The 20,971-nt window shown below is 54.1% G+C and overlaps 1 protein-coding gene across 11 annotated transcripts in view; it reads right to left on the bottom strand.

The window, feature by feature from the left end:
• Positions 1–20,971, bottom strand: part of RAP1GAP2 (RAP1 GTPase activating protein 2) — a 270,089-nt gene that overhangs the window by 20,739 nt on the left and 228,379 nt on the right. For all 11 annotated transcript variants that reach the window (XR_002517930.2, XR_002517931.2, XM_017950250.3 and 8 more), the window contains 5 exons: positions 20,115–20,244; positions 16,866–17,021; positions 11,082–11,153; positions 10,483–10,569; positions 8,719–8,853 (listed from right to left, as the gene is read on the bottom strand). Coding sequence is in view for 9 of the 11 variants with exons in the window: in XM_017950250.3 (XP_017805739.1) it covers positions 8,719–8,853; positions 10,483–10,569; positions 11,082–11,153; positions 16,866–17,021; positions 20,115–20,244 (580 nt within the window). In the remaining 2 variants the exon portion in view is untranslated. The remainder of the gene's footprint in view (positions 1–8,718; positions 8,854–10,482; positions 10,570–11,081; positions 11,154–16,865; positions 17,022–20,114; positions 20,245–20,971) is intronic.

The raw sequence follows: 20,971 nt of genomic DNA, 5'->3' as shown, positions 1-20,971 counted from the left end.
TAGGACACGGTCCCTGCCTGAGGAAGGCCCAAGACATATTCCTCACATTGGGCAGTGCTGAAAGACCCAGAGCCTGTGGGGTGCTCCTTCTGGATTAATCAGTTGTCTAGGCTTCTGCAAGGGCAAAGACTCTGGACATGAGTATTATCTGTTGCTTACATATAAGTACCAACCCCTCTGCTTCCTGAGCTCCCCACTGGCAGAGACAGGTTCTAGCCAAACGTGTCCTCCTCCTCCATGGGACGCAGGATTGAGTCATGATCTGCCTAAGGCAGTCGGTCAGCCTATCCTCTTGCCAGTGGCAGAGGAGGAATATCCACTGGGGTCGGTGGGGAAAGGTTTTCTCAATGATTCCCAGAAGAGATTTAATATGTCAGCTGCTAAAACCACGACAGAGATCTTAGGGCCACGAGGGGCCACGCCTGAAGGACAAAGCTGACAAGCTAGGGAGGGCAGAGGGGAAAGACGAAAGGAATCTTGACGCTGACTGAGTCACGAGTCACTCAGGCGTCCTTGGACACGAGCTCGTGGATTTGCCTTATCACAGTGTGAGCTAGTCGAGGGAGGCGGCTCTCAGAACTCCAGCTTCAGAAAGCTGACGTGGAAGGATCAAGGCGTGGGCCCTGCTCCCTTCCCCTCTGGATTCACACCTGTGCACACCTGTACAAATGTGTGGGCTCACACACCCCATGTGTAACCCACACATGGTCTCATGTGGACAAACAACCTCCCTTCCCCTTTTGAACCATCTTTTTTTTTTTGAGACGGAGTCTAGCTCTGTCACCCAGGCTGGAGCACAGTGGTGCGATCTCGGCTCACTGCAACCTCCGCCTCCCGGGTTCAAGCGATTCTCCTGCCTCAGCCTCCCGAGTAGCTGGAATTACAGGCGCCCGCCACTATGCCTGGCTAATTTTTGTTATTTTTAGTAGAGACGGGGTTTCACTGTGTTGGCCAGGCTGGTCTCAAACTCCTGACCTCGTGATCCACCTGCCTCAGCCTCCCAAAGTGCTGGGATTACAAGCATGAGCCACCGCGCCCGGCCTTGAGGCATCTTAGGAAGAGCTGGGTCTACAGCAAAGTGGTCCCAAGAAAACAGCAGAACTGCTGCTCCTAACCCAAACCACAGGTCTCCCTGCGCTCTCTCGAGGTCAGGATTTCTCCAAGCTTGGGAAGAGCAAAGAACCCCATCCTGCCTGCTTTTCTATCCTGACAAGGGACGCAGACTCAGGAGGGCCATTTGTAAACCGGACAGCCCCCCAGAGGAGCTACTGACACTGAAGTGTGTAGCCCACCAGCTTCATATCCCTGATTTGATAGGGCCTCTCTTATCTGAGTCAAAGATCCCCCTGGAGGGACATCATCTCTCACTCCCGCTCTACACCACAGAACAGGGCCACGTAGCAATGGTTTTCCTGCTGCGTGATTAAAACAGTCAGCACGTTCCATTCACCCCATCACGCAAGCATCATAAAGCCATGTGCCCTTTGAACAACTGAGGGCAGGACAGGTGTGGTGGCACACTGAGGTGTCCCTGGAGGAGCGGCGAGCTTCCTTTTTTAAGATAGATAGACTAGATAGATAGAGAGAGAGAGAGAGAGACAGACAGGTTCTTCCTGTGTTGCCCAGGCTGGCCTCAAACTCCTGGGCTCCAGTAATCCTCCTGCCTTGGCCTCCCAAAGTGCTGGGATTGATTACAGGTGTGAGCCCCCATGCCTGGCCACAGCCAGGTTCCTTGAGTGAGTTAGCACTCCATAAATCTCAGCATCTCGGCCAGGGGCAGTGGGTCACACCTGTAATCCCAGCACTTTGGGAGGCTGAGGCAGGTGGATCACCTGAAGTCAGGAGTTCGAGACCAACCCGGCCAACACGGTGAAACCCCATCTCTACCAAAAAATACAAAAATTAGCCGGTCGTGGTGGCGGGCACCTGTAATCCCGGCTACTCGGGAGGCTGAGGCAGAAGGATCATTTGAAGCCGGGAGGCAGAGGTTGCAGTGAGCCGAGATCGCACCACTGCACTCCAGCCTGGGTGACAGAATGAAACTCTGTCTCAAAAATAAATAAATAAATAAGTCATCATCTTTACATTCTCTCGGTGCCCTTGTGTGTTGCCAACACCATCATCAATAATGACATTTCAAACTAATCATTTACATTCTGACATACAGTGAAGCACCACACAATGACACTGTAGTCAACAGACCGCATAGACGACATTGGTCCTATTAAGATTCTAATACTGTACTTTTACTGTAGCTTTTCTGTATTTAGATGTTTAGATACACAAATGCCTTTGTGCTACAACTGCCTACAATATTCAGTATAGGAACCTGCTGTGCAGCTTTGTGGCCTGGCAGCCACAGGCTCTATAGCCAACGTGTGTCAGAGGCTAGACCACCCAGGTCTGTGCTGGCAGCCACAGGCTCTATAGCTGACGTGTGTCGTAGGCTAGACCACCCAGGTCTGTGCTGGCAGCCACAGGCTCTATAGCTGACGTGTGTCGTAGGCTAGACCACCCAGGTCTGTGCTGGCAGCCACAGGCTCTACTGCCGATGTGTGTCATAGGCTAGACCACCCAGGTCTGTGCTGGCAGCCACAGGCTCTATAGCCGACGTGTGTCATAGGCTAGACCACCCAGGTCCGTGCTGGCAGCCACAGGCTCTACAGCCGACGTGTGTAGGAGGCTAGACCACCCAGGTCTGTGTACACCCTGCTGTTCACACAATGACCAAACGCCGAGTGGTGCGTTTCTCAGAACGTATTTCCCGTCGTTGAGTGACATGGGATTGTATTCCTCCCTGTCTCCTTCCCAGAAAGGAGTCCATGTGGGACACAGTAACTGCTGTGTAATACTATCTGGTCTCATGAGCGTCACATACAAGACCTATTGAATTTCTACAATTCTGAAATGCAGAGAGGACAAGCAATGAACAGAAAAGGTTTTGTAGGGTAAATTATTGCCCAAGGCCACATAGCAGGTAAGAGATGGAGCCAGGATCCAAACCCAGGACTCTGGGCTCCAGATAAAAGGGTCCCTGTATATTAAAAAGTGGTCTAGATTGAAAATACAATTCAATTGGTGAATGACCAAAGGACGGTAAGAAACTAAGAAGTTTCACGATTCCCATGAAAAAAAAAAAAGAACCTCAAAAGCTGGCGTCAGGGAGGACACTGGCTCCTCAGTTAGCCCTGGTGCAGCTGCCAGACTCAGCGAGGTAAGTGTGAGGAGTCAGCATGGGTCCTCTGTCCCTCTAGCGGGGCAAATGCCTGCAGATGCCAACTCTGCTCCAAGAGACTGTGGCTCCAACCCAGGAGTGGAGCAGGGACAAGCACAAGGCCTGAGCTCTCTCGCAGACCCCCAAAACAGTGGGGCCATCTTGACATCATAACCCCCTGCCAGGAGGAAAAGGAGGGGGCAAAGACGCCAAAGACCAAGGATTCTACGTGGGGGCCCTGCTGGGCTCCACCCGCCATCACTGGCACCGCTAGGGGGACCTGCCTACAGGTACCTCCCTGCAGGTACAGCAGGGCCACGAAGACAGCCAGGGATAGCTGCGGCCTCTCCTGCCACTAGGGGTCAGGTCAGACCAACGCATCAACTATCACAGTCCCTCAAAGGCTGGGAGAAATGAATGGTCCGGGTCCGTCACAGCCAGCCCAGCAGCCTTCTCCTCTCTGGTCCTCTGCTCCACCTCTGTGCAATGAGGTCAGTGGAGGGCTGGGCGAGCTCAGCATTTCTCAAAATGTGGCCTGCATGTGCTCTACGTCCGTATCATGTCAGCACAGCAAGTATCATCACTTTTCATTGCATTACGGACCAATAACAACCTCATCAACAGCTGGCAGTGACTGACAATGGCATTTGAGAATGGTCTGGAGATCAGCATCTTTCAAACGTGAGTAACGGACAGTTCCTTCATCGTGAAAGCTGTTCTCGCAAGACTCCCGAGAATCTGCTCACAGACCCCCAACTCCATGGTCCCATGGGCTGCCTTTGCAGTGCAGGCTTCAGGCCTTACCTCTTTATCCTACGGGAACATCTTTTAATTCGGAGTGATCATTGCAAACATTTAGTCTTTCTGTTTGTTTGTTTGTTTGTTTGTTTTGAGACAGAGTCTGGCTCTGTTGTGCAGTGGTGCCATCTTGGCTCACTGCAACCTTTGCCTCCCAGGTTCAAGTGATTCTCCTGCCTCGGCCTCCCAAGTAGCTGGGAGTACAGGTGTGCACCACCACACCCATCTAATGTTTGTAGCTTTAGGAGAGACGGGGTTTCACCACGTTGGCCAGGCTGGTCCCGAACTCCTGACCTCAGGTGATCCACCCACCTCGGCCTCCCAAAGTGCTGGGATTACAGGCGTGAGCCACCGCACCCAGTCAAACGTTTAGTCTTTATAATTGGAAGTTTTTTTTTAAGTCTAAGTGAAAATGCAAACTTTGGAAGTGTTTGTAGAACCAGCAGATTCCTGAGAATATCTCCAAGCAGTTCAGTTTGAAAAGTAGGTCTAGATGTCCAAAAGCCAACTGTTCTGTGTCTCATGGGAGAAAGGCTCCCATTACAGCCAGGAGGACAGAAGCGAGCTGTGAGGAACTGCTCTAAGTGGGGTGAGGTGCCAGGCGGCACAGCACAGGGCAGTGGCACGTCTGCCGCTCAGGAGAAAGACCAAGGGTCAGTGCCGATGTGGGGGACGAACAGCCTCACTAGGGGCAAGGATGGACGGCTGAGATGGCTTTCAGCCCTGGGGATTCTCAGTGATGTTCCCATCAGCCTGGGAGACGAAAGCTTTGACATGAAGGAGGCCAGGCGCGGTGGCTCACACCTGTAATCCCAGCACTTTGGGAGGCCAAGATGGGGGGATCACCTGACGTCAGGAGTTCAAGACCAGCCTCACCAAGATGGTGTCTCTACTAAAAATACAAAAAATGAGCCAGGCATGGTGGCGGGCACCTGTAATCCCAGCTACTTGGGAGGCTGAGGCAGGAGAATCACTTGAACCCAGGAGGCAGTGAGCTGAGATCGCACCAATGCACTCCAGCCTGGGCCTGGGCAACAAGAGCAAAACTCCGTCTCAAAAAAAAGAAAAAGAAAAAAAAAACTTTGACAGGAAGAGACAAAGGCATGTAACTCTTCTCTCTAGAATCATTTCAGATATCACTTCTTTCAAGAGCGATCCCAGGAAGGTGTGGGTGAACTCCCTAAGCAATGTCCTGTTGACACAACAGCACTGCCCAAGGTGCCCAGGAAAAAAAATACCAAAACTAGAGATGGTTTCCTGAGCTGGGCCAGACACACAGGCCTGACCACAGGCATGGCCTAAACATCAGAATCCACCCCAGGCCCCAGGGCTCCATCCGGCTGAGCCTGGCCTGCCCCCAGCTCAGGCCTCCACGCTTGGGAGATGTGACGGCAATGATGAAAGGGACAGGGAACAGGAGCTCGTGCTCCCCACCTGGGAGGGAAAAAAGCTGGTCACAAATGGCCGGGCGTGGTGGCTCACACCCGTAACCCTAGCACTTTGGGAGGCTGAGGTGGGCGGATCACCTGAGGTCAGGAGTTCGAGACCAGCCTGGCCAAGATGGTGAAACTCCATCTCTACTAAAAATACAAAAATTAGCCAGGTGTGGTGGCAGGTGCCTGTAATTCCAGCTACTCAGGAGGCTGAGGCAAGACAATCGCCTGAACCCGGGAGGCAGAGGTTGCAGTGAGCCAAGATCGCACCACTGCACTCCAGCCTGGGCGGCAGAGCAAGACCCTGTCTCAAAAAAGATAATAAAAATAAATCTGGTCACGACTGTCAGGGCCCCGAAGCTTACTCCATGCGACTGTCCCAGTCTCTCCCGCGCCCCACGGTGCTACCTCAGGTGGGTGTGAGAGCAGAATCTGGAAGCAGGCTTGTCTCCAACCTGCAGTTGCAGGGATTTAGTGTTGAAAAGAATTCCCTGCATCCCTGGATCAAAGATGAGTCGTCATAAAGTCTTAAAGCATTTCCTCTCTTGTAAGCTCCTCCAGGAATACATCAGATCCCCTGGAGTCAAACAGATCAACTGCGACTCCTGCCAGAGGCAGGGGACTGGACAGAGCGGCCTCAGGCCACTCTCCTTCCACCTGTCACCCGTATTTAGCCGCTGGACCACCTCCTCCACTGGACAACATGGGCAGAGCGTCCACAGCCTACAAGTATCTCCAGGATATAGAAATACTTGAAACCTGAAAAACCAATTGTTAACTTCCTACAAGAAACCTGCAGAACTCAAAACAAGTGCTTCATTAAATGTCTACAAGATACAACATTATGTTGGCTCACCAACTGCAGCTCAACTCATTTTTTTTTTTTTTTTTTGAGACGGAGTCTTGCTCTGTCACCAGGCTGGAGTGCAGTGGCACGATCTCGGCTCACTGCAAGCTCCACCTCCTGGGTTCAAGCGACTCTCCTGCCTCAGCCTCCTGAGTAGCTGGGACTACAGGCACCCACCACCACACCCAGATAATTTTTTTTTTTTTTTTTTGGACATAGTCTTGCTCTGTCACCCAGGCTGGGGTGCAACGGCACAATCTCAGCTCACTGCAACCTCTGTCTCCTGGGTTCAAGTGATTCTCCTGCCTCAGCCTCCTCAGTAGCTAGGACTACAGGCACCCATGACCACACCCAGCTAATTTTTGTATTTTTAGTAGGGACAGGGTTTCACCATGTTGGCCAGGATGGTCTCGATCTCCTGACCTCGTGATCCACCTGCCTCGACCTCCCAAAGTGTTGGGATTACAGGCGTGAGCCACCGCGCCCGGCCTCAACTCTTATAGTTCTACATAAATTACATTTACTGAGGGATGCAGAACATTTTGATACACAGGCTATGGAGTGTGGTGGAGCCTCTGGAAGGAAGAATCTAGAGCCTGTGGAAGGCTTGATGTGGTCCCCGCTTCCTGCCTGCCCCAGACCCAAGCCCGTTTTCCCATTTACCGCATCTCACACTCTACACTCTCTCACTGGGTTGTCCGACCTGGCGCCCTCTCTCTTCCTCTGTTCCTCTTCTTCCACATCCCTCTTCCGTCTTGATCTCCCAGTTTCTCCTATTTCACCCTGGCTCCCACTGTCCATCAGAACTAAAACAGGTGCCCCAGGAATCTCCCACCAGCCTGGACAAGCGGCTTAGCTCCTTTTTCCAACCCCAAGAGGAATCTTGGCAGCTGGCCCCAACTAGGGCCGGAGGAGCCGTGCCCTGCTCTCTGTGGTCCAGCCAGGCAGTGGGGGACTGACCCCAGGCCTGCCCGGGCCCCAGCCTAGTGTGGGTGGAATCTTAACAAAGTCAGAAAGTGGGAGGTGGTGTCACATAGCCATTAAAAGCACAGGATTTGGAACCCGGCTGACCTGGATTCAACTCGACCTGCTCCCACAAATGATTCTGTCTCTTTGAGGCGTGGTTTCCTCACACGGAGTACTATGCCCATAATTATTAAAACTGAGTATGAATTATTATACCAAAATCATTACACACCCAATAACAGCCTTCCTCCCAGGGCACTGAGGGCAGTTGTGAGTCTCCGGGTGGGATAATGTATGTGAGGCTTTCACTTTGTACAACCGTAATAACAGCTAACATTTTTGAGCATTTACTGTATTCCAGGCAATCTGGATTTTCCAGGCAAGATATCAATGAACTCTCACGATGGCTCTGACAGGGGTCCTGCTTCTTATCTTTACGTTGTTGACAAGAAAGCTGCACCTTAAGAGGCTTTAAAGACTGCCCCGCATCCCACAGAGCTGGGGTTTTAATAGAGGTGGGTGTCGCCTCGGCCCCACACATCATTCCCCATAAAGCCCTACACAAAATGCCCCCAGATGGGAGCCTTCCAAATCCCTTTGTAACAGGCAGTCCAGCAGAACACCGACCTGAGAATCAGAAGACCTGCGTCTGAAATGAGGCTCTACCTCTGCGTCGGTGTGAGGACCTGAGCAGGCCTGTGGCGTCCCTCATCCTGTCCCCGTGTGTGTTCGTGAACACAAGACCGGTTCCACCACCTGCACAGGCTGACGGCCAGACTCAAGCCAGATGCTGGATCTACGTGCCGTGTGGACCAACGAGCACTCAGCAAGCGTAAGATGAGAAACCTTCTGTACCGCACACCAGCTCGGGGGCCGTCCGAGCTCCACTTGAATACTTCCAGGGACGGGGAGCTCACCGCTTCCTTTAGCAGCTTGTTCTAGTTAGTTTCTCCCTTGGTAAAGGCCAAAGGGACTCGCCTATAGGTCCACGGCCCCCGCCCAGGCAGGTCTTCCAGTGCTCGGCCGGCCGGCTAGGAAGAATCATTGCGGCGCCCACAGCAGCTACGAAAACCCGTAAGGGCTGCGGTCCTCGCTCCTGCCATTCTGCCCTGGGCTCCCCGACCCAGGAGGAGGCAGGTGAAAGCGTCGATGTTCCTGGCTTGCTCTGGTTCCTCTCCGACTGCTACCTCTTTACCTGTCCCTGCTTATCAGAATCCTGGGCCTGGAGGAGACGACTGAGATCAAGGAAGGAAGGGGAGGCTGCTGAAGAAACTGTTGGCTGCTCCGGCCTCACACACTTCCTAATGCCCCCCGCCTTTGCAAACACCTGGGATGCCCCTGCGTTTCCTGTCACCCCTCTAGCTGGCCCTTGGGCTCTGAGGTCAGGATCCCATGGACCTTGGACCACTTCCTTTCTTCCCCAATCCCAACCCCACAGCAACCATCAGTCACTCTGATACCTTAAAAGACTCCAGGAACCCCCCGTGGCCTCCATTCTCAAACTTGTCCTCCTCTGGGCCCAGTCCCAGCATGGCCTGTGTGTGGGCGTGGAGCTCATCGTGAAGGTTGTCCAGGAGGGCAGCCCTGGTCCGGTCCTAGAAGGGAAGAGGGTGGGGATGGAGAAGCGGGCTCTGAGAGCCGAGATGTGCCCTCTCCTGTGAGCTACAGATACGTGATCTGGGCGCTGGCATTTTGCCCAGCCCGGCCCAGCAATGGTGTGGCCCTACAGCTGGGCTGAGCTTCATGCTCACAAATGCTGCAGCTAAGACGAAGGCTGTGCGCCTGGCCTCCTGCTGTACTCCCCCTACCCTTCTCCCTGGGTCATCCCACCACTGCCACAGCTCCACCCTGGTGGTGGAGGATCCCAGCCCGGCCCTCTGCCCCAGTTCCACATCCACACACCCAACTCCCCACTGCTCCTCTCCATGCAGACGTTCGTCCAGAGCCATGCACATGGACGCCCGGGGCCGCCATTCACACAGACGAGGACCGGCCCTTTCAGCAACCCAGCCTTCGCAGACACAACTCGGCCACGGTGTCATCAAAGAGCCCAGGCTGCAGGCCAGGCCCGAGAGTCACCCTACAATCAATCCCACGTCCCCCAACACTTACAACCAGGAGTCCACCAAGTCTTCCCAACTTTGACCCTAAACCATTTCCTCCCACACCGTACAAGCCTTCGTCATCTCTCCTGGATTCCTGTAAAGAGCTTCTAACTGGCTGCCTTCCCGTACCTCCTGCCCTGCAACCTGTCCCCGTCCCTGTCGTTCTCAATGACACCACTGTGAGAGCAATCCCTCTGGCACACACACCGAGCCCCCCACTCTCCTGCGTAAGCACTTTACCAGCAGCCCACCTCCCCGAGCTCAAAGCCCTTCTGGATCTGAGCCAACCAACATCTCCAGCTGAGTCTCCACCATTCCAGCCCACGTGGGTCCTTCGGCCACAGCAAACCCTCCTGACGTTACGCTCTGGTTCTTCCTGGCCTTTGCTTACGCTGTTTCCCATGCCAGGTCGGCCCTCCCTTCCCCACTCTTTCCTCCTGGCAGAAGGTTCATCCGATATCAAGATTCAGCTGCTTATCAGCCACCTCCTCCAGGAAGCCTTCCCTGAACACACCCTCCGTCCCCCACAGGCAGAAGCAGTCACTATCTGAGCTGTGCTGACCTCCATCCCAGCCTAGTGCTGGCACACTGTACTATAACTGTCTATTTAGTAATGATCCCCCCGCTCTTTCCCCACCGTCCTCTCCAGGGATAGAAACTGTCTCACTTATCCCCATATCCCAGAGAACAGAACAGGGCCTGACACACAGTAGGTGCTTTAAAAATGACCGATTGGCCGGGTGTGGTGGCTCACGCCTGTAATCCTGGCACTCTGGGAGGCCGAGGCGGGTGGATCACCTGAGGTCAGGAGTTCAAGACCAGCCTGGCCAACATATAGAAACCCCATCTCTACTAAAGATACAAAAATTAGCCGGGTGTGGTGGCGCATGCCTGTAATCCCAGCTACTCAGGAGGCTGAGGCAAGAGAATCGCTGGAACCCAGGAGGCAGAGGTTGCAGTGAGTCCCGAGATCATGCCACTGCACTCCAGCCTGGGCGACAGAGCGAGACTCTGTCTCAAAAAAAAAAAAAAAAAAAAAAGATGGAGGAGCCCTGGATGAGGCTGGCTAACGGGCGGCCCAGCGGGCGGGAGGGAGACCTTCAGAACCCACACTCTCACCTCCAGCTTTGCAAACTTGTCCGACTTGCAGCAGGCGTTCTCGGCATTGGTGAGCTTGGTGAGCAGAAACTCCCTGAAGTCCCGGCCCTGGAACAGACAACACGGCCCTCAGGTCTGTCATTCTCGGCTGTTGCCGGGAGATCTTCAGCCACGGTGACAGGCAGCAGAGCTGGGGGCGTGGGGAGAACCCCTGAAAGGTCCCTTCTGACACTGGTTCATTGCTAGCCCAGGCCAAGCCCACCTGCGAATATCCCAACACGGAAACCTGCTTCCCTGGTCCTGGGAAGCCACAGCGGCGCTTCCACGACTGGAGCTCACTCTTGCCCAAGGCTCCTTGACCGGGGCCTGACATAAAAACCCCTCTTTCAGCAGAAAGGCAACCCCAGGGTCAAATGCCCCGACAAGTGGTCCTATGCTGGGCCAGACTGGCAGCATAAAAGAGGTGGGGAGAGACCCCAAGAAACGAGGTTCCCCCCAAACCTGCAAAAGGATCTCCCTAACGTTCCGAGCCTGAATTCGGCTCCATCCCAACCATTACTACTCAAGCACTGAGACCTGGCATTGTGGATGCGAGAGGAGCAGAAGGAAGAGTGTCCTACCTTCTGGAAAACGGGGGGGCTGGGCAGAGGTGGACCAAAGGTGGGCACATCTTCCCGCGCAGTGACAGAGACCTGAGTGAAACAGAGTCATGGTATGGACCTGGAGGGAAGGGACGGGCACTGCCCCTACGGGAGCCACACTCCTCACAGCAAAGCTACCCACTTTCTCCCTCCTCGCCTTCCCAGAACACAAACAAAATACTCCTGTGGGCACCGCCAGTGCAGGCCCCGAGCCTGTTCCTAGAAGTGGGGCCGGACGGTGCAGGGCCGGCCGCAGCCTCTCATCTGCGTCCCTGGAGGCCAGAAGCAGGTTTGGCAAGATGACTGGACAGGGCTAGGACCCTAATTATAATGCCACACAAGTGCCCGGGAGATGGTATCTCATGGCCTCATTCGACAGTGATGCTAATCCTACTGAGAAGGCACAGGGAGAACTGCTTTTCCCTGATGAGGAAACAGATGCCCAGAGACACACAGAGAAGCCCCCAAGTCCCACAGGTGATTAGCCGCAGAGGAACAGAGCATCCAGATTTCTCCCGACCTGTCTCTGGGGTTCTCCTCCCAAGCCTGACTCCTCAGCTCGGCCATAAATCAGAATTGCTTCAAAATTGCTTCAGGTGTTTAAAAATAAATACTAGGTTCACAGGTTCTGGCCTAAACCTGCCGAATCGGAAAGGCAGGGCCCCCTGGAAGCTCTCGTGCAGCCAGTGGACCCGTGTTTGGGAGCCCTGGCCCCACACACAGGGTCAGCCAGTCCGGGGCCCAGGCTAGGAACTGAGGGTGGGGCGCACACCTCTGGCAGCCTAAGCGAGCCTGAGCTTTCGAGTGACGGCATCCAGGTTCTCTGCATGGGGGTCTCCCAGGCATGGGACGAGCCCCGCACCCCACCTTCCCTCTGCACAGAGGTGCCCTGATTTCACCTGTCCTCAGCCCACGAGGCTGTGGGGCTCTCGGGAGACTGCCCTCCCTTCCCCGTGCGGCCGCTGACGTGAGCCCCGCCCTGGCGTGCCGCCAGCCTCCCCAGCCTGTGAAGTGGGGCAGATGCAGAGAGTCTGCCAGGGCGGGTGAGCAGGCAGCTGGGCACCGAGCCAAGGAAAGGCCCTGCCAGAGTCCAGAGGGGAAACAGAGCAGGAGAGAGCTGGTCAATACAGGCTTTCTCTTCCCAAGCTCGAGGCTGTCTGCCCGGCCCGAATTGCAGTGCCCGGAGTCAGGAAATGGTGCGTGTTCGGCTGACGTGATTTCTGGCTGGGCTCCAGCAGCTGAACCCAGTTCCCTACCACCACCCACCAGGCACCGGTGGCCCAGGTCAAGAATTCAGTCACAGAGCCAGAATCAGGGGTGGGGGTGTGGGAAGGCGACGGGGAGGCTGCAGACTGCGGGCACCTGGGACAGAGGCCAGAGGGCAGCCCCAGCTCTACCCTTCCCACCCCTACTCCCCGTCATCTTCCAGCCTGCATTACAGTGGTCTGTGCGACTGTGTAAGTGGCTTCAGACACATTCTCAAATGTGTCCAACCCTCCAGCGGGACAGTCCCACAGCAGAGCCCTGTGGGCCACGTCGGGGGCAGGGGCCTTCCTTGTGACGTGCTTTCACCTTCCATCCTCATTGTGCGCCTCTCCTGACCCCATTCCAACCAGGCGGCCAGGCCTTTGTTGTTCCCCTCTCTTGGGGACATCTGGGTCACTGGGCTGAAAGCAGAAGTTGCCTGAACACAACCCCACCTTCCTGTTTTCTAAATGCAGCAAGGGCCTCCAGCAAGGGCTTGGAGGGAGAGAGGCAGGTGCAGGTGACTCTGGGGAAGGGACCTGTATGGCTGGAAGGAGGAAGGAGCTTAGTGTGAGTCATGAGGATGCACTGGGAACCTCAGAAAGCTTAAAACCTGACAGAGTCCCCACACCCAAGGGTGCCCTGGGAGCCGCGGTGGCGCACAGAGCACTGTCCAAGCAACAGACAAGTCGCGACGGGAAATGGGGAGGGGGCCACAAAGAGGCCCTCCCCAGTGGTGAGCTTCACCTGAGATTCCTGACACCTTTGAGGACTTCCAGAGTGGGAGGCAGGGATTTGCAGGGAGGGAAAGGGGGTAGTCCTGGTGATGGCTGAGCTGGACTTTCCTTCCAAGCTGGTAGGATGAGGACTACACTCATTTCTGAAAACTCCAGTGTGATGCTCCGTGCACACCCGAGTCCACGAAGCCAATTTCTCGCCTGCTCTGATGGCTCAACGAGCAAGACCGCAGGCAGACCCAGACAGGAACCTCAGCTCCACAGCTCCCTGGCTCTGCGGCCTCAGACCCTAAGTGGGTTCAGCTCTCAGCTGCCATTTCCTCCACCAGCGAGAGGTCCTGTCTCACCAGGGGCTTGTCAGGATTCAAGACTGTGCGTCTAAGGACCCAGCACGGTGCCTGGCATGAGCAAGCAGCTGGTAAGGGGTAACCACTGTCACCCAGTGGCCTTTTCACTTCCCCTGCTGACCTGCACCCAGTAAAGGGCTCCTGAAATAGACAGAGTTCCCCCAAAGCACCTTGCAACCCACCACACACACACACACAAACACACACACATACACACACACACGCACGCACACACACACGCACACGCGCGCACACACGCACACGCGCACACATGCACACATGCGCACACACACACTCTCAAGCACGCCTCCTTCCCTCCCGAAGGGTATCAGGCTAACAGCCCGCGGTTGTCTACTCCAACTTCCTCATTTCACACAGACAAAACTAGAGGCCCAGAGAGGGAAGGAACAAGGTCACGCAGCAGAGGCAGGGCCAGGACCAGAACCCCAGGCTGCCCAGCCCCTCCGTGGACAAAAGAGGACCCCTTCCTGCACACACCCAGCCCTGTCCCTCCTTTACTCTTCTTTCTTCAGCTCTTCCTCCCCAGTGGAGGCCTCCGGGGGCTGGCTCAATCCGGGAGGAAATCTCAGCCGTCTTCGCCATAGCCCGAGCCTGCAGGGGCCAGCTAAGGTCCTGTTTCAACCCTGGGGGATCTAACCAGGTCCTCCTCACAGTCTGTTAATTACCTGGGGTGCTGCCGGGAGTGTGGATGGACAGCGCTTTGGGGAGTACCTTGGAAGGCTGGTCCCCCTCCCTGGCCCCATTCACACATCTTGCCTTCCAGCCTCAGTGTCTGCCTGGCAGGTGGAGGGCACGATCGAGGTACCACAGCCTGCTCCTCCTAGGAGCCCTACCTCTTTGCTTCTCATCACCCCTCTGAGTACATGCTGTGCTTCATGGCTTAGAAGAGTGGGTAAAGACAGCTGGGCACAGTGGTTCATGCCTGCAATGCCAGCACTTCGGGAGGCTGAGGCCGGCGGACCACAAGGGCAAGAGTTCAAGGCCGGTCTGGCCAACATGGTGAAACCCCGTCTCTACCAAAAATACAAAAATTAGCCAGGTATGGTGGTGGGCGCCTGTAATTCCAGCTACTCAGGAGGCTGAGGCAGGAGAATTTCTTGAACCCGGGAGGCAGAGGTTGCAGCGAGCCGAGATCACACCACTGCACTCTAGCCTGGGCAACAAAGCAAGACTCTGTCTCAAAAAAAAAGAAGAAGAAGAGTGGATAAAGACTTCTAGCACCAAAGCTGGAGGTTGGGTGGCACTTTTTGGGATCTCTGATTTTTCTCTGTATGGGTGCACCACTCGGCTAAGGTCTCGGGAGAGTGGAGAAGCTGGTTAGCTGAGATGCATTTCCTATTGGGAAAGAGAAGCAAATGCTGAACGTCTACAGGAGGCCTCATTCTGCCAGAGGGTCTGGGAGCCCTCCTATCACATGGCTTCATTTCAAGGATCCTTCTCAGTAGTTCTTCCTCTTCAAGTGTCTATTAAAAGAAGCAGTTGACTAGTTCAGCTGCCCAGTGGCTGACCTGCACTCCCTGCTTCTTCTGTCCCTTCTCCGGCATCAGGAAGGCCCTGAGGCTGATTCTGTTACCTCCACGAGCCCCGTTCCAGCCTGGTGCTTGGCGCACAGTAGACACTGAATGAGTCAACTTGCTTCGACCAACACATAAATCAAGCAGCTGTTTGAATTGAATGCCCATTTCAGTCAAAGCAGGTGATCCTCTAGGCTTCAAGAAATGGGCTGGGCACAGTGGCTCACGCCTGTCATCCCAGCACTTTGGGAGGCAGAGGCAGGTGGATCACTTGGGGTCAGGAGTTCAAGACCAGCCTGGCTGACATGGAGAAACCCCGTCTCTCCTAAAAATACAAAAAATTAGCTGGGCGTGGTGGCGCATGCCTGCAATCCCAGCTACTTGGGAGGCTGAGGCAGGAGAATCACTTGAACCTAGAAGGCAGAGGTTGCAGTGAGCCGAGACTGCGCCACTGCACTCCAGCCTGGGCAACAGAGCAAGACTCTGTTTCAAAAAGGAAAGGAAAGGGGAGGGGAGGGGAGGGGAGGGGAGGGGAGGGAAGGGGAGGGGAGGGAAGGGAAGCGAAGCGAAGCGAAGTCCACACCATGTCTTCTCCAACTTCAGCTAAAACTGCTCAATGGCAGGGATGCATGAGCCTGGGCATAAAGGAATCAACCTCAACAGGACGGAGTTGCTATTTGGTTTCTGTTGCTTGTTTTGTTTTGTTTGTAGAGACAGGGTCTCGCTATGTTGCCCAGGCTGGTCTTGAACTTCTGGCCTCAAACAATCCTCCTGCCTCTGCCTCCCAAAGCACTAGAATTACAGGCATACGCCACCGTGCCCAGTCTCTTTTTATTTTCTTCTGACGATTCACATTTGGTTTTAAAAGGTGATGTGAATTTTGCACTTAAGTGAGTGGAAGTGTAGTGGCATCCTGAACGCCAGGAATCAGTATGGGCTGAAATTATTTGATGGGAAACATTGTCAGGCTTCACGGTTTCCCATTAGCAATCACAGGCTCATCTTTCCTCTCCCTTAGAACAGTGGTTCCTGATATTTTGCAGAGCAGGGAACCCTTTGAGAATTTAAGGGATGGCCTCTCTTTTCAGGAATCCAAGGAGGGGCACAAATTCAGCATTTTGCACTTATCTGCAGGGAGTCAGAGACTGCCTAACCCTCACCTTGAAAGCCCTGCCTCAGTCTATCGCCCTTGAGTCCTGTGCCCGCCACAGCACTGCGATTCCAAGAGACTGTGCCCAAGAGGTCGTGATTCTTTCTGGTGGAGCAGAGGAGGGGAGGGTCAGCCATCCAGCCATGAGGGAGCAGGGGACTGCAGGGGCAATGAGCAGCTCCATCTCGCTGTCATCTGCACTGGCGAGGATTTCGAGTCATCTGACAGACCCGTGACTGCTTGGGAGGTTCAGACCCAGGTGCTTGCGTATCTGCCTCCCTAGAGCTCTTTAAATGAAGATCCATCCTTTGTCCCAAACAGCCAGGCCAGGGGCTCACCCAGTGGCCAGGGTCTACCAGGCACCTCCTCTCCATCCTCACCATAAACACTTTTTTTCTTTCTTTCCTTTGTTACCACCCTTCTATCGCTACCCTTTCCTGCTCGTCCTTTCCACACTGTTTCTTTATTCTAGCTCTGCCTTACTCGAGCAAATGGCATTACCAGATTCCAAATACAACACTCAGAGCTCCTCAACCCTCAAGTAAGATGCCATTGAGACTGGAGGCAGCAAGGGGGCTCAGGTGGCCTTGGAAGGTCCTCCCCACCCAGAAATTAGCTCCAAACCCAGAAATCTGAGACCTCATGGAGAATCTCTGACTGCGGAGGACTAGTGCCTTCTGATATCATAGGATCCACACAGGATAAGGTGTCGAGGCCCACCACTTCCTCCCACAAGGCGTTCTCCTTACCTTGTAGGATGGGGTCTCTGTGCCTGGGGTCTCAACCTGCACGACGATGTAGGCATGTAAGAAATTGGAGGCTATCATGTCTGGGACGAACGGCGTGTTTTCCTCTTGGAAGATGATGGCCACAATGTCATTTCCAATGTGTCTCTTTCTCTGGAGCTAAATAAAAAGTGTTGAGAGGTTATAAGCCAGTTAGGAACGTCATGAACGATGTTTTGGGGAAAGAGAGGGTTCACTTTCATTTGCACACAGGACACCTGAATTCTGAGTAGGAAGAGTTCGTGGCTGTTGTTTTGGAAATTTAAGGATGAAAATGCAGTAAATTTAAGATTGAAAGCACACTACTGATGCCGGGCAGCAACGGGAGGCGTGCACGGAACACGCTTCGTGCTTTGTGTCTCTTTTTTTTTTTGAGACGGAGTCTCGCTCTGTGGCCCAGGCTGGAGTGCCGTGGCCGGATCTCAGCTCACTGCAAGCTCCGCCTCCCGGGTTCACGCCATTCTCCTGCCTCAGCCTCCCGAGTAGCTGGGACTACAGGCGCCCACAACCGCGCCCGGCTAATTTTTTGTATTTTTTTAGTAGAGACGGGGTTTCACCGTGGTCTCGATCTCCTGACCTTGTGATCCGCCCGCCTCAGCCTCCCAAAGTGCTGGGATTACAGGCGTGAGCCACCGCGCCCGGCCTTTGTGTCTCTTTTGAGTTGCTTTCCTATTTGGGGAAAACCAGGGGGGTTCTTCTTTCAATCTTTTTTTTTTTTTTTTTTTTTTTTTTGAGACAGGGTCTCACTGTGTCGCCCAGGCTGGAGTGCGGTGGCGCGATCTCGGCTCACTGCAACCTCCGCCTCCCGGGTTCAAGTGATTCTCCCACCTTAGCCTCCGGAGTAGCTGGGATTACAGGTGCGTGCCACTTCACCCACTAATTTCTGTATTTTTTGATAGAGATAAGGTTTCACCATGTTGGCCAGGCTGGTCTTAAACTCCTGACCAGCCCGCCTCAGCCTCCAAAGTGCTGGGATTATAGGCGTAAGTCACTGCGCCTGACCTTCTTTCAATCTTTAGAAGCCACCAAAAAGGGAAAAAAAAATGGGGAAGATGGCCAAGTGCTTAGGTGGAGACTAGCGAGCATCTTACTGACCTCTACAGCATGTAGATCCCTGACTCAGGACTCGGCGAGAATATTTAAAAGGCAAGGCTGGGTCTTGCCCTGGTAGAGCCTGTCCTTTATCTGGGAGAAATACAAACACAGGAGAAGCCACCTGAGAAAACTAACAAAGCCAGCCGCCAGCAAGAGCTAAATCAGCTGCTGTGCACGAAAGGCCTGACAGCTCTGGAGATAGAGGGGAGGGGAAATCACAGGGCCCGACAGCAACCTGAGCGGGCTTCCTGGAGGAGGAGACATCTTGAAGATAGAGGGGAGGGGAAATCACAGGGCCCAACAGCAACCTGAGAGGGCTTCCTGGAGGAGGAGACATCTTGAAGGTCAGGGGGTCTTGAAGGTGTGAATGAGAGGGATGAAGTGGCAGATCATGACAGCACTGATGACCTAGCTTGGCGCAGGTGGGATGGAAGGAGGATTCCCAACCATAACTCTATATCCCAAGCAGGGCCAGGTGCTTCTGGGTGTGACCTCGGCCACCAAGCAACTGGTGTATCCCTGGAACCACGTCGGGCTGTTCATGCATGATATGAAATGTTAACCCTGTCCTGAAGTTCGAGGCTGCAGTGAGCTATGATCGCACCACTGTACTCCAGCCTGGGTGACAGAGTGAGACCCCTTCTCACACACACACACACACACACACACACAAACCCTCTCCTGTACATCAAGTCCGGGCTAGGTGCCTGCCTATGCATTTGTTCTTTTATTAAGCACCTACTGCATGCAGTCCCTTCACATTGAGTTTCTCATTCGCTGAACACTGTTATACACCAAGAACGGTGCTGAGCGCTTTTACAAAATTTACCTCACTTACTCCACGCATATCTTCCCATTTCTCAGGAAGAGAAAGCTAATATTTACTCAGTCCCTGCCAAGAGCCGAGCCCTGTGCCAACGTGTATTTCCCAGGAAACAAACATAAGACTGAGAAGGCCCAGAGAGAACAGACCAGGCTGGGCAGCAGGTGAGAGGGGCCATAAGGGAACAGAGAGGCTGGAGGTGAAAGATTGAACGAAAACCCACTTTGGATACAAAAGGAATTCTGCTTCCATTTGTTTCTGGAACATTCAGTAGCTATTTTACAGCCAACTCATAATCTCGTTTGCCAATTTCCTTCTTTCCTAAGAAGCCAGGCACTGTGTTTACAATTTTCCCTCTGTGCTCCCTCCCCAGTTCCTGCTCAGAGACACACAGGTCAGAGTTTGGGCAAAGGCCCACCTGCATTTCTTACTTTCCCAGACTGAAAAGGGGCAGAAGGCGGGCTCGGGGAACTGGGCTTGCAACAGCCGGGGACCAGCTGCGGCTCTCCCCGGGGATGCACGGCTGTCAGAGCAGCAAATGGGGGGCACACCAAGAAAGCTGTGGGGACAGGGGTCTCATCCAGGTCTCCCTGGTGGAGGTCAAGGCTGAATTCCCACAGGTGTGGTGAGAGGAGCCTGTGAGATGAGGAAAGCTGAGGGTGGGGAAGGAATCTCACGCAATAACCAGCCTTCTGTCACTGGGGCAGGAAAGGGGACAAAATCACCAAGGGCTGGACAGTGAACAGCTGTTCTATGGAAAGCTGGCCACGAGTTGGGCATCGTATGAACCCTAGTCAGAAATGTATGTAATCCCCACAATAACCCTCTATCGTGGGTGGTGTTACCCCCATTTTACAGATGAGAAAGTTAACTGGCTTGCCCAGAGTCACACGCCCCAAAGTAGCACAGCTGGCTTCCTGCCCCCATCTGCAAACCCCACCATGCACACTTTACCACCACCGTCTAGGACCAGGGCCCCCAGGCTCTGCTCTGTGCTCTGCCCCTAATAAACGGAGAAACCTCAAGGAAGTCTTGTCACCACTGTGGGCTGCAGTTTTCCCATCAGTCAACGTGGGAGAACCACAAGCCCTGCACTGCCTCCTGCCCAGGGCCACTGAGGCACGGCCTCGGCCAGAAACGCAGCAGAACGGACTATGATGCCGCTATGCAGCTCAACGACTGGCCGGCTATGGGAACGAAAATGGGGAGGGCCGCAGTCCCTTAGCAGGTCAGACCAGAGGCGGGCCTTCACCTCGCACGCCCTGGGCTCCCAAAGCCCTCCCAAACCAGGTTACCTGCTGGGCGTCTCCCTCGGTAAATGGCAGCTTTGTGGAGACATGAAACATGATCTCCCTGTCTCGGAAAGTCGTGTACACCGATTCCACCCCCGTCTGTCCGTGGGTCACATCCAGGCCTCCTCGGAAACTGGAACGGAACAGGGCAGGAGATGGGGAGAAAAGACAGTGAGGCAAAGTAGGCAACTTAATGCAAGCTTCTCTAAGTGTACGCAGCAGAGCTTAGTCTCTCCAGGCCTCCATAAAATAAAGGGATAGAATTTCGTATCTCGGAGAACCTTCTGGGCTTTAATATACTGTATTTCACCTATTCTAAGCCCCACATTTTATTTTGGTTTGAGTCAGGGGTTCACTGTATCATGACAAGACAGGAGAGCTGAGGGCAGAGCAGGCTGTGATGTGGTTGAAAAGCAGGTAGATCTGTTCTTCCAGGTATATCAGCCCTGGCACTCTACCCACAAATCCATTATTTAAAGATAAAGCTGGCCGGGCCCAGTGGCTCACGCCTGTCATGCCAGCACTTTGGGAGGGTGAGGCGGGCAGATCACCTGAGGTCAGCAGTTCGAGACCAGCCTGGCCAACATGGTGAAACCCCGTGTCTACTAAAAATACAAAAGTTAGCCAGACATGGTGGCCCATTCCTGTAATCCCAGCTACTCAGGAGGCTGAGGCAGGAGAATCACTTGAACCCAGGAGGCGGAGGTTGCAGTGAGCTGAGACGGCACCACGGCACTCCAGCCTGGGCAACAAGAGTGAGACTCCATCTCTAAATAAATAAATAAATAAATAAATAAATAATAAGACAAAGCAGAACCTCCATTTCAAGCCTTGGCTGTGTCCTCTCCACACTGGATGGT

The sequence above is a fragment of the Papio anubis genome, chromosome 17 (assembly GCF_008728515.1).
Source record: "Papio anubis isolate 15944 chromosome 17, Panubis1.0, whole genome shotgun sequence".
Lineage (NCBI taxonomy): Eukaryota > Metazoa > Chordata > Mammalia > Primates > Cercopithecidae > Papio > Papio anubis.
This window is presented reverse-complemented; position numbering and strand designations above follow the sequence as displayed.